General features: G+C 45.3%; 1 protein-coding gene across 1 annotated transcript in view; it reads right to left on the reverse strand.

Annotated features, from left to right (window-relative positions):
* Positions 1 to 5,282: 5,282 nt before the first annotated feature.
* LOC311127226 (NMDA receptor synaptonuclear signaling and neuronal migration factor-like) overlaps positions 5,283 to 13,232 on the reverse strand; it is a gene marked incomplete at both ends in the record, with an annotated part of 30,147 nt that continues 22,197 nt past the window's right edge. Inside the window, 7 exons of the mRNA XM_084159021.1 lie at positions 5,283 to 5,380; positions 7,020 to 7,095; positions 9,561 to 9,663; positions 9,915 to 9,994; positions 10,270 to 10,340; positions 11,013 to 11,046; positions 11,219 to 11,302. Coding sequence (XP_084015147.1) covers positions 5,283 to 5,380; positions 7,020 to 7,095; positions 9,561 to 9,663; positions 9,915 to 9,994; positions 10,270 to 10,340; positions 11,013 to 11,046; positions 11,219 to 11,302 — 546 coding nt within the window. The remainder of the gene's footprint in view (positions 5,381 to 7,019; positions 7,096 to 9,560; positions 9,664 to 9,914; positions 9,995 to 10,269; positions 10,341 to 11,012; positions 11,047 to 11,218; positions 11,303 to 13,232) is intronic.

The following is a 13,232-nucleotide window of genomic DNA, read 5'->3' on the forward strand; positions in this document are numbered from 1 at the left end:
AGACTCTAGCGGCTATGCTCTATTTCTGAGTTCAGGCACAGTGAAGCATCAAGAGGCGTGAGAGAAGGAGGCAAACTGGGTTAGTGAGAGGAGATGAAAAGAGATGAAAGAATGAAAGCTCAATTCCCCCTTATCTTCACTCAGAAACCCTGTCAATGATGGTCTAATGTGACATAATGAGTAGGCCTACTTATGAGAATCACAGGTGGCCAACACTTACCAAAGAAAAATCTCTGATTGTTGCCATTATTGTTTGATTTAGGTTAGTCTTGTTTCAACCTGTGAGACACTTGTACTTAGCATCAACCTGGACATTTAAGAATCGACTAGAATATGTAGGCCTAGATGTGCATGTTAACCAGTCACAGCCTGCTGTAGCCTACTCGTCCACAAGGTTTGCGCTCAGTGCTGGATGGACCACTGCGGTGACATTGACCTTGACGCACACACTTTAACAAAAGTAGTTTGAGAACGTGCTCCCAAATTATTACAAACACATCGACTGTCTAACTCGCGGAAATTCTACAATTGGCCCTTTCCTAACCCTTTGAAGAACCCTTTTGGGTTCCATGTAGGACCCTTTCCGCAGAGGGTTCTACCTGGAACCAAAAAGGGTTCTCCTATGGGGACAGCTGAAGAACCCTTTGGAACCCTTTTTTCTAAGAGTGTAGGCAGTTCTCCAGAATTCCAACTTCTCCCCCTAGGCAAATCTTGGAAAACTTTCTTTAGATTAAATGTATGTCTTTACCCTGCAACAGGTATATATAGAGAGAGAGGGAGGGGTGGAGATTAGTGATAAACGTGCCGAAAACCAGAATAAATACTCACTCCATTGGAAATGATGCAGACAATTACATTGACGGAAGCTACAATCTATCTGCAGTATTAAAGCTGATCTACCCCCCAAAAAACAAAAATAATAAATACGTCTCACTCCATCAATCCCTGTATCTTTCTGTCTGTTAAACTACTGAAAAGATCCTCCTCTAAAGTCAGTTTCAGACTCGAGCTTGTTCTTGTCTACCATCTCTCCATCCCTCTTGTTCTATTGTAGTTCAGAATGGGGGCAAACAGAGTGGAAGGACATAACTCCAATGTTAGACAAAGGACTACACATCATCAGCCCAACAGATGAAATACTGCAAGGCACGATCAGTTTAATCAGAGAATATCCAACTACAAAGATATTCTGTTGAATCAACCCTTTACTCCTCTTTCCCCCTTCATTTTAACAGTCTGAATCAATGCTAATCTCTGTAGACTCCCATTGCTTTATCGAGTGCTCAGTCTGCATAGTGCGTAGTCAGTGCAGACTTTCTTTCCAAGCAATCACTCAATTATGTTAAATTGACCTGTTCACTGACCCTGCTATGGATATGACACAGGGTCACTGGAATTCTTCATTTCTCCAATGGACTCATTAGGAGTGAAGTGTGAGGCAGATAGCAGAGTAGGATATGGCCTTTCAGGGTCAAAGAACCCTGCTATAGCACTCTGAAACATGGCTCTTCCAGCATGACGCCGTTAATACTCGCTTTAATGAAATGACAAGACATCAATGAAAAAAAGAGGCAAACTCTGGTCTCCATTTCCACAGACTATTTTACTGGAAATGTGCTTTAAAAACCATTATGCATGCGTCAGTGCCAATTGTGTACATGGTTTCTCTCAGTAGATTGAATGGATGCCCTTAACACAGCCCACTTTAATCCAAAATGGATTTTCTCCCTCTCAATAACATGATGGTAAAGTACGATGAAATGCTCACGACACAGATTTGCTTTCGAGGTTGGTAATTTCAAATAATCATTATCACCAGTAGAGATATACAGTGTGTATTTTATTGTTGTCTACATTGATCTAGAAACACATTGAGAATCAGAGTGCTCCAAAATAAATAATCACATCGTTTCACACTCCCCTCATGTCTTAAATGATTCATAGATTATAATTCAGTGTAGACTACTTGCTATAGAATAAACAGACATACAAAAGGCTGTGGACTTCTTAATGGCACTAAATATCAATCATGGGGCGTTCACTGGTTAACAATGGACCTCCCCAAAGCAGAATGGTATCGTTCCAGGCCGACTACATTGCAGACATCGCATTGCATCGACCAACGGTTGTGTGCCAGGTCATAAACTGCACAGTCAGGCATCAGATTGCTGTCTTATATGATTTGGTTCGATTATATGTTAAACACCTATCCAGGCATTGTGAAATCTGAAATGCGTGTCTTCAATGTAGTCAGCCTGGAACGCGGCCACAATCCACCAAGTGGGTGGGCTGTATGCCTCCTCAGTCTGTCATCGATCAATCATCCTCTAACTAAGCCAATCATCTTCCAGCTGAGCCAGCCATCTCTCAGTGGGCAGCCAAGAGAGGAGTGATGGGAGGATGCAAAAGAGGAGAGGAGGAAAGACGTAGCTAAAGAGCAGACCTCCTAGGCTTCGTCCCAAATACACCCTATTCCCTTTATAGTGCACTACCTTTGAACAGGGCCCATAAGCAGACATTAAAAACAGTAGCATCCTCTGTCTGAGTTCAAATGAGACATGAAAAAAAACAAGTGCTTTGTTGTTATTTTTCCTCAGCGCTCCAGAACTCTGAAGCGTACAGTACAGTGAGTCGCTGCACATAAAGTCTTGTTGTTAGCAAGAGAGAGTTTCAAAAAGAGTGAGAACATCAATCATTTTCGGTCATTCTCAACTTTCTTACTTTCCTCCCATCTCTTCCATGTTGCTGCTACAAACCACAGATCGAGGAGAAATACATGTCTCTGGATTCTCACTCTGTGCTCAATACCATACCATACACAGTAAACTGGATAGAAGCAAGAAGCAAGTAGCTCAAATGAGTAAGTAAAACAAATCCTCATTTCTTTTTGGATACATTTCTTTTTAATCCGCTCTTATGTTTTCCCTCACACCTTTTTTTATATTTAAAAGGTAACAGTACAGTCATAGAGATTGATGTTACATAAATGATCAGATACGGGTGGAGAGAGAGATACACTGTATGGCTGTTTGCATCTTTAATTAGATGTAGTAACAAAGGCTTATATGAACTTTAGAGAAGAGAACAGAAGAGTACATATAGAACTGCTATAAGAGTGCTGAGTCAGTCTGGGTTACGTAAATCACTATGACTCAGTCTCCAACAGTTAGAGCGTTCGGAGGTGGGTCAAGGTCACCATGTAGAAGTACTGTTCCACCACACCACCACATCTATTGCTACATCTGAAGGATGACATCGATATCTACCACTCAACTCTTCACCCGTTAGTTCCCCTCAGAAACAGTACATTTTTCAAGAGCATGCCAAAGGCCGACAGAACAGCCACACAAAAGAAGACAAATGTGTTTGTGTTATGTTGTGTTGATTTGGCGCTTACAGAGAAGAGCTTGGCTGGGAATAATGCTGTGTGTGTAAGCTGGATGGCTTTGACTAGTGTGGAGTTATGTCTTTTCTCTTTTCCAACAGTAAGCAGAGCAGCTGTTCCTTTTAGACGTCCCCTGATCGTTTAGTGTTACTGGGTAACACCAATAGGAGCTTTGCTTGAGCTATTGGCGATGACACCAGACCTGATATCACAAGTCCTCTACTGGAAGCGTGTGCCAGTGACTTCACTCTGTGGTGAGACATTGACTGGTGCAGCTTGGCTATATCAGAGAAGGAAAACGCACACGCCCACGCTGTATTTGTGGTCACATCATCCCTACACTTTTGGATCTGGAGCTGAATCAGTTGAAATAGATAGCAGATAAATGTCTCTGAGATATACATTCATCCCAAGCAATGGCAATTATGATAACAACATCTGATAGAGTAGGGGATCAAACCAATTATTTCATGGCTAAAACCTGAGTTATTGAAAAGAGTCCATAAGAAACACCACAACAATACACATCAAAAATATCATATTCTCATATATAGACTATTTGCATGACTAGAGCTAGACTATATTCATGTGATGTAGACATACGTTTATTTATGCTTCTCCAATCCAGATTATCTGAAAGAACCAACAAATACAATTGCATTTAAAGGTTTGTGCTATAAGCATCTCGGACACAAACATAGGGAGAGAAAGAGAGAGCACAGAAAATCCCTTCATACCTCTTTGTCTCTCCCTTTATACTCCTTCACTCTTTCTCTCCAATCTTCAGGTCTCCTTGTCCTTCTAGCATTCCTTTGGCTTGGTTTCTCTCTTTTTGACCCCTGACCTTTGTGGTTGCGTAGGAGGTGAAGAGGAAGGTTGAAATAAATAATGGGTTAGAGACACACCGCCATGATAGCTGCTATGTCACCCGTCATCCTCCTCCTCTACCTCCTCTCTATCACTCCTGTCCCTCTTCTCCTCTACCTCCTCTCTATCACTCCTGTCCCTCTTCTCCTCTACCTTCTCTCTATCACTCCTGTCCATCTTCTCCTCTACCTCCTCTCTATCACTCCTGTCCCTCTTCTCCTCTACCTCCTCTCTATCACTCCTGTCCCTCTTCTCCTCTACCTCCTCTCTATCACTCCTGTTCCTCTTCTCCTCTACCTCCTCTCTATCACTCCTGTCCCTCTCCTCCTCTACCTCCTCTCTATCACTCCTGTCCCTCTTCTCCTCTACCTCCTCTCTATCACTTCTGTCCCTCTTCTCCTCTACCTCCTCTCTATCACTCCTGTCCCTCTTCTCCTCTACCTTCTCTCTATCACTCCTGTCCCTCTTCTCCTCTACCTTCTCTCTATCACTCCTGTCACTCTTCTCCTCTACCTCCTCTCTATCACTCCTGTTCCTCTTCTCCTCTACCTCCTCTCTATCACTCCTGTCCCTCTTCTCCTCTACCTCCTCTCTATCACTCCTGTCCCTCTTCTCCTCTACCTCCTCTCTATCACTCCTGTCCCTCTTCTCCTCTACCTTCTCTCTATCACTCCTGTCACTCTTCTCCTGTACCTCCTCTCTATCACTCCTGTCCCTCTTCTCCTCTACCTCCTCTCTATCACTCCTGTCCCTCTTCTCCTCTACCTCCTCTCTATCACTCCTGTCCCTCTCCTCCTCTACCTCCTCTCTATCACTCCTGTTCCTCTTCTCCTCTACCTCCTCTACCTCCTCTTCTTCTCCACCCCCCTCTCCCAGTCCTCTCCTGGATGAAAGCAGGTATGATGGGTGTTACAGTGGGATTGAGCATTAGGGTTGAGTTGAGTTGAGTTGAGCAGTGGTGTTCAGTGGGTCCTTCTGCCCCAGTATAGACTGTATGTACGCTACAGGGCTGACTTCACTTGGAGCCCCGTCACAAAAGATCCTCGTAGTCCAGGAGTTTGGAGTGCTGGCGGGTTTTCCACAGACGGAAGAGACGGAAGTCAAAGTACATCTCAATAATCTCTTTTCCTAGATAAAAGAAGTAAACATTAAATTATGTGTTTCCCTACAGGGCACCTTATCTAGTTACAATTACAAGGACTGAGCTAATAAGATTTGTTACCCTCAAGCGAGTCCACCTTAATATACTTAGGTTGTGTTGCACCAACATGGATTAACTCTTACACTGGTTTAAATCCAGGTTTATGTTGCACAAAACCTAGTTTAAAATGTATCCTAGTTAAATGTAATTATTATTTAAACCCAGATCAAATTGAATCCTGTCGCTCCATTGATCAGGGATTCATTCTAAAACCTGCCACTGGAGGAGGATTAACTTGATAACAAGTCAGTGTATCTGCTGTATTTTTGGTGTGATTAACAATTTTAGTTACTTTGGTTTATCATGTTGGTAAGAGTAAACTAGCCAGCTAACTAATTTGACAAAAAGCGCAATTAATTCCATAATTTAGCCTGAAGTGAAAATTCACTTTGCTAGGTAGCAATGACCAGTGATGGTTTGTTTCCATAGAAATAGAATTAGAACATAATCGCTTTGGTGAATCCATTATGACATGTCACTAATCATAGTTGAAAGATTTAACCTTCATTTTAAACCGGATTAATTAATCTAAATGGTGCAACACATCTCTGATTAAATATAATCCTAGATTTATAAAGTCTAGATTAGGTCTAATCTAAGATTAATTTAACCCATGTTGGCGCAACCCACCCTTAATATACTGTGTGTGTTACACACATATATTGAATATGATAATAATCTCTTTAACATTTGACTGGTTATTCTCAAGAACAATATAATTTACAATGGATGGTTCAACTTTCTATCATTGTGTGTTGACACTATGGGAGACGTCATTCACTGTTCAGGGAGCAGGTTCATTTGACCCTCTCTCACTGCCTGCCATTAACCTTCCTGACCTTATCTAACTCACACCAAAATCTCACATAATCACCCAGTCTGTGTAAGAGAGGGAGAGAGGGAGAGAGAGAGAGAGAGACAAGATGGTCCAGTTACAGTGAATGGACCCATAGCAGTGACAGAGGAAGAAATAAAAATGAGAGCAAATGGAGAAAGAGAGATAGCAGTAGCAGAGAGATAGCAGTAGCAGAGAGAGATAGCAGTAGCAGAGAGACATAGCAGTAGCAGAGAGACATAGCAGTAGCAGAGAGACATAGCAGTAGCAGAAGAGATAGCAGTAGCAGAGAGAGATGGCAGTAGCAGAGAGAGATAGCAGTAGCAGAGAGAGATGGCAGTAGCAGAGAGACATAGCAGTAGCAGAGAGACATAGCAGTAGCAGAGAGAGATAGCAGTAGCAGAGAGACATAGCAGTAGCAGAGAGACATAGCAGTAGCAGAGAGAAATAGCAGTAGCAGAGAGACATAGCAGTAGCAGAGAGACATAGCAGTAGCAGAGAGACATAGCAGTAGCAGAGAGAGATAGCAGTATAAATGAAAAATGTGAGGGACAGAGAGAGAGTGGAAGAAGGAGAAATAATTACATTTTTAATTGAGGGAACGAGTCCATCAATAAATCCTTACTTCGAAAGTTAATGCTGGTCGAGTATATGTGTGTGTGTGTGTGTGTGTGTGTGTGTGTGTGTGTGTGTGTGGTGCGGTGCATGCGTGTGTAGCTGACAGTCCTCACCCTGCGCGGACAGCTCCAGTGGTGACTCAAATTCGATGGAGTAAGGCCTCATCAGGTTCTTCAGCTTCTGGAACAGCTGTTGGCCAACGATAAGAACAGACACCAATTAATCCTCCAGCCTGGCCTCAGAGCCTGGCTCTCCCTCCTGCTAGGTCCTGCCGAGGTCATCCATCCTGGACCTCGGCAGGACCAAGCACCCGCCACAGTGAGCCTCCAGCTCCAAGCTTTACGGCTGCGGCAAACTGCGCATTCATCTAAGATTGGTGACAGAGAGAGAAAGAGAGAGAGAGAGAGAGAGAGAGAGAGAGAGAGAGAGAGAGAGAGAGAGAGAGAGTAGAAGAAAGAGTTTCAAAGGCGCCCATTGATTGCCAGTCTATGTGTGTTCCTTTTTCTGTACTCTGTGATGACACTCTGCCTGCTCTGAGGAACACCTCTTTCATACTCACCTCTGGAGACTTGCCCTCAAGGAGAATCAAAGAATTAGCTCATCTGTAATTTAATGGATCTAGACATACTGGCTGACAACTCTCATTCCGGGAGCCTTTGCTTTAGAGTTTTATTGAAGCTAGCTTTTCTCTTCAGGGAGCACAACTTTCTTCACTTAGCAGCAAGCCCATCCTAGCTGTTCTTCTGATCTGCCAAGCTGTGTCCCCAAGTCAAGACACCTCGCCAATACAAATAGAATGATAATGCGCTGGGGGTATTGAGTCAAGGTCAAGAAGGAGAATTCTAAGAATCAGATCACCAGATCCAGAATTCTGAGTTTACGAGTACTTGTTGAAACTGTAAATGATGACATATCACCCCAGTCAATATGTGATAAACTCTACTGCTGAGCAGTAGAGGAGGAAACGGTTGGTTAGCTGTATTCTGACAAGGCTTTTAGATTTTTTCAGAGGGTGTTCAGTGGAGCAGGAACCATGACCTGACTGTAACTCTGAGAGGGAGAGGAGTGGAGAAGAGAGGAGTGGAGAGGAGGGGTGACGTTGAGTGGAGAGGAGGGGTGGAGAGGAGAGGAGTGGAGAGGAGGGGTGGAGATGAGTGGAGATGAGGGGTGGAGATGAGTGGAGAGGAGTGGAGAGGAGGGGTGACGTTGAGTGGAGAGGAGGGGTGGAGAGGAGAGGAGTGGAGAGGAGGGGAGAGGAAGGGTGACGTTGAGTGGAGAGGAGGGGTGGAGAGGAGAGGAGTGGAGAGGAGGGGTGGAGATGAGTGGAGATGAGGAGTGGAGATGAGTGGAGATGAGGGGTGGAGATGAGTGGAGATGAGTGGAGAGGAGGGGGGAGAGGAGTGGAGTGGAGAGGAGGGGTGGAGAGGAGTGGAGTGGAGAGGAGGGGTGGAGAGGAGTGGAGAGGAGGGTGGAGAGGAGAGGAGTGGAGAGGAGGGGTGGAGATGAGTGGAGATGAGGGGAGAGGAGTGGAGAGGAGTGGAGAGGAGGAGTAGAGAGGTGGAGAGGAGGGGAGAGGAGGAGTGGAGAGGAGAGAAGGAGTGGAGGAGGAGTAGAGAGGAGTGGAGAGGTGGAGAGGAGAGGAGAGGAGAGGTGGAGAGGAGGGGAGAGGTGGAGAGGAGAGGATTGGACATGCTAACTGTCAGAGCTGATTGGTCCTGCATCTGTCTCACACACACGCATGCACAAGCAAACGCTCAGGTAGGCAGGTACACACACACACACAGTCACTCACTCACACACACAGTCACTCACTCACACACACAGTCACTCACTCACACACTCACTCTACATACACCTCCTATGCACACATATTCATGCTCTAACATTCAGACAGACACTGATGCCGAAACCAAGGTCACATATATACATACGTTCTTTACCCCCATCATATATAAGGTGTACACGATCACTTTCATAACCTGTGACATCACGTCTGTTTCCGTGGTCCCTAGATCCACTGTCAGACAAATAATGAGAGAGCAGACAGCCAGGAGGATGGCAGAGCAGAGCCCGGGGGACTACATGGAGGGCTCTGGGATGTTTCGGTTGTTTATAGTGCTTAAGCAGACAGTTATCCTGGCCCCTGCATTTTACTTTACTGTACACTCCCCTTAACAGCTTCACAACAGAGATGCCAGAGAGCACTTCACATTATGTAACTAACAACACCAAGCACTTTGGCAGACTACAGAAGCCCACAGAGTTGTGTTAGCACTGGTCCCATGTGGGTGTATGAGAGAGTGTGTCTATGTGTGTGTACACACTCTGTGCTCTGTTTGTGCTCTGTTTGTGCTCTGTTTGTGTGTGGCTTTAAGTGAAGAATGGCGTAGCAGCCTCTCTCCTGTCACAGTCACTTGGTCCCTGTGCCTCTCTGCTAAATCCAGAAACATGACTCAGGATGAGATAATGGGCTCTTACAGGTAAGAGGGAGAGAAGTAGAGAGAGAGGAGTGAGAGAAACAAAGACAGCGATTCTCGAACCTCTCCATATATTAGCAAGGCGCCATAATGAGTCACATAAAGTAAGGAGTGTGTGTATATGTGTGTGTGTGTATATGTGTGTGTGTGTTTTAATATTTGAGAAGTGTATTGTACCTTCTCTCCATTGGGGTTTCCGAGGACGTAGCAGCCCATAATGTGGATGAGGTTGGGTTCAGGGTTCACTTTGCTCATAAACCGACTCAGCCTCCTCCAGAACCTGTTGTAGGAGGATAACATGGCTCACTTACAACAATACTGCTACTCTAACAATACTAACAGAGAGACAGGTACTGTATGGGCGCATCCCAAATGGTACCCTATTCCCTATGTAGTGCACTACTTTTGACCAGGGCAAATAGGGCCCATAAGACTTTGGTCAAAAGTAGTGCAGTGTGCCATTTGGGACGCATCCAGGTACTGTATAAAAAGTATGGCTGCTGTATGAAGAGTATGACTGATGAAACTCACTGGCTCATGTCCTCCTCTTTCTCCACCTTGGCAAATGTGGCCACTTTATTCTTCAACAGGTACAGATGCCCTGGACCTCCCTAAGAACCCCACAGAGATGTAGCTTTTCAAGTTCTCAGTCAAGATTCAAACCAACACCACTACTTGGCACTCACATAACATAGCAGGATCCCATTAAGAGAAAAACACAATTATCCCCTCGACCTCCAGAGTTATGTCACTAATTGTGGTGTTATCTATCTTTCCACTGGGAATTACAGAATTTAGCCAACACACGCTTTCTTTTGTTCTTTCATAATCATTGTCATCTCTCTCTCTCTCCCCTTTCTCTCTCTCCACCTTCTCCCTATATCACCTGACAGAAGATGAGCATCCTCCAGATTTTGCTGCCTCTCCTGTAGGCTGTTAACTTCTTGTCAATCTCCTCTGTGAAGAGAGAGAAAGAGAGAGGGGTTAGAGAGAGAGAAATAGAGAGGGGTTAGAGAGAGAGAAAGAGAGAGGGGTTAGAGAGAGAGAGGGAGAGGGGTTAGAGAGAGAGAGGGAGAGGGGTTAGAGAGAGAGAAAGAGAGGGGTTAGAGAGAGCGACAGGGGTTAGAGAGAGTGACAGGGAGAGGGGTTAGAGAGAGCGACAGGGAGAGGGGTTAGAGAGAGCGACAGGGAGAGGGGTTAGAGAGAGCGACAGGGAGAGGGGTTAGAGAGAGTGACAGGGAGAGGGGTTAGAGAGAGCGACAGGGAGAGGGGTTAGAGAGAGCGACAGGGAGAGGGGTTAGAGAGAGCGACAGGGAGAGGGGTTAGAGAGAGCGACAGGGAGAGGGGTTAGAGAGCGACAGGGAGTACAGTAAAAACAGATTTCCCCACACTAAAAGAAAACAATATGGAACACTGCATTATTCTCACTGCATAATGCGGTTCACTCCACAAACATGGTCTGCGTCCCAAATGGCACACTATTCCCTACATAGTGCACTACTTTTGATCAGGGCCTATAGGACTGGTCAAAAGTAGTGCACTATATAGGGAATAGAATGCCATTTGGGATGAAGATTTCAACAGAACAAACAGATAAAGACAAAGTCACATAAAGGGCAGTTTACCTACCGAGGATATCATCAAACGTAGCATGTTCATGGTCCTGGAGACACAGAGATATAAAGTCCACTCAATATCCCTTCACTGAATATTATACATGATAACTGATTTATCACCTGTGCATGCAGACACATAGAGAACAAGGTGACAGTGTGTGTGTATGTGTGTGTGTGTGTGTGTGTGTGTGTGAGAGAGAGAGAGAGAAAGCCACTCACATAGAGGATGGGTATGATTGAGGGGTCATCCCTGCGGATGATGGTGGGAACGTACTCTGCCTTGGGGACTTTGGAGGAGATCAGCTGAGAGTGAGATATGGAGAAAGAAGAGAGAAGGAAGAGAAAGGAGTGTCCCATTCACTCTCTGTTGTTTTCTGTCTCTCAACCAATGCCTGCTGGGCCCTGAACACTCACTATTCACACTAGTCTGTCTGCGTAGCCAAGATGCATTACACACTGAGTGTATAAAACATTAGGAACACCTTCCTAATATTAAGTTGCACCCCCTTTTAGCCTCATAACAGCCTCAATTCATCGGGGCATGGACTCTACAAGTTGTCAAAAGTGTTCCACAGGGATGCTGGCCCATGTTGACTCCAATGCTTCCCACAGCTGTGTCAAGTTGGCTGGATGTCCTTTGCGTGGTGGACCATTCTTGATACACATGGGAAACTGTTGAGCGTGAAAAACCTTGCAACGTCCTCACACTCAAACCGGTGCGCCTGGCACTTACTACCATACCCTATTCAAAGGCACATAAATATTTTGTGTGTCCCTGTGCCCAAGAACACTAAGGTAACCTGCCTAAATGACTACCGACCCGTAGCACTCACATCTGTAGCCATGAAGTGCTTTGAAAGGCTGGTCATGGCTCACATCAACACCATTATCCCAGAAACCCTAGACCCACCCCAATTTGCATACCGCCCCAACAGATCCACAGATGATGCAATCTCTATTGCGCTCCACACTTCCCTTTCACACCTGGACAAAAGGAACACCTATGTGAGAACGCTATTCATTGACTACAGCTCAGCGTTCAATACCATAGTGCCCTCAAAGCTCATCACTAAGCTAAGGACCCTGGGACTAAACACCTCCCTCTGCAACTGAATCCTGGACTTCCTGACGGGCCGCCCCCAGGTGGTAAGGGTAGGTAACAACACATCCGCCACGCTGATCCTCAACACGGGGGCCCCACAGGGGTGCGTGATCAGTCCCCTCCTGTACTCCCTGTTCACTCATGACTGCATGGCCAGGCACGACTCCAACACCATCATTAAGTTTTCCGACGACACAACAGTGGTAGGCCTGATCACTGACAACGACGAGACAGCCTATAGGGAAGAGGTCAGAGACCTGGCCGTGTGGTGCCAGGACAACAACCTCTCCCTCAACGTGATCAAGACAAAGGAGATGATTGTGGACTACAGGAAAAAGAAGAGGACCGAGCACGCCCCCATTCTCATCGACGGGGCTGTAGTGGAGCAGGTTGAGAGCTTCAAGTTCCTTGGTGTCCACATCACCAACAAACTAACATGGTCCAATCACACCAAGACAGTCGTGAAGAGGGCACGACAAAACCTATTCCCCCTCAGATCCTCAAAAGGTTCTACAGCTGCACCATCGAGAGCATCCTGACTGGTTGCATCACTGCCTGGTATGGCAACTGCTCGGCCTCCGACCGAAAGGCACTACAGAGGGTAGTGCGTACGGCCCAGTACATCACTGGGGCCAAGCTTCCTGCCATCCAGGACCTCTATACAAGGCGGTGTCAGAGGAAGGCCCTAAAAATTGTCAAAGACTCCAGCCACCCTAGTCATACTGTTCTCTCTGCTACTGCATGGCAAGCGGTACTGGAGCGCCTAGTCTAAGTCCAAGAGGCTTCTAAACAGCTTCTACCCCCAAGCCATATGACTCCTGAACATCTAATCAAATGGCTACACTCTGTTTATTATCTATGCATAGTCACATTAATAACTCTACCTATATGTACATATTACCTCAATTACCTCGACTAACCGGTTCCCCCGCACATTGACTCGGTACCGGTACCCCCTGTATATAGCCTCGCTATTGTTATTTTACTGCTGCTCTTTAATTTTTAAATTTTATTTTATTTCTTATAATTCTTTTATTGAAAGTTTTTTTGGTATTTTTTTAATTTTTGGTATTCTTTCTTAAAATTGCATTGTTGGTTAAGGGCTTGTAAGTAAGCATTTCACTGTAAGGT

This window comes from Coregonus lavaretus (genome assembly GCF_964263955.1).
Source record: "Coregonus lavaretus genome assembly, chromosome: 4".
Lineage (NCBI taxonomy): Eukaryota > Metazoa > Chordata > Actinopteri > Salmoniformes > Salmonidae > Coregonus > Coregonus lavaretus.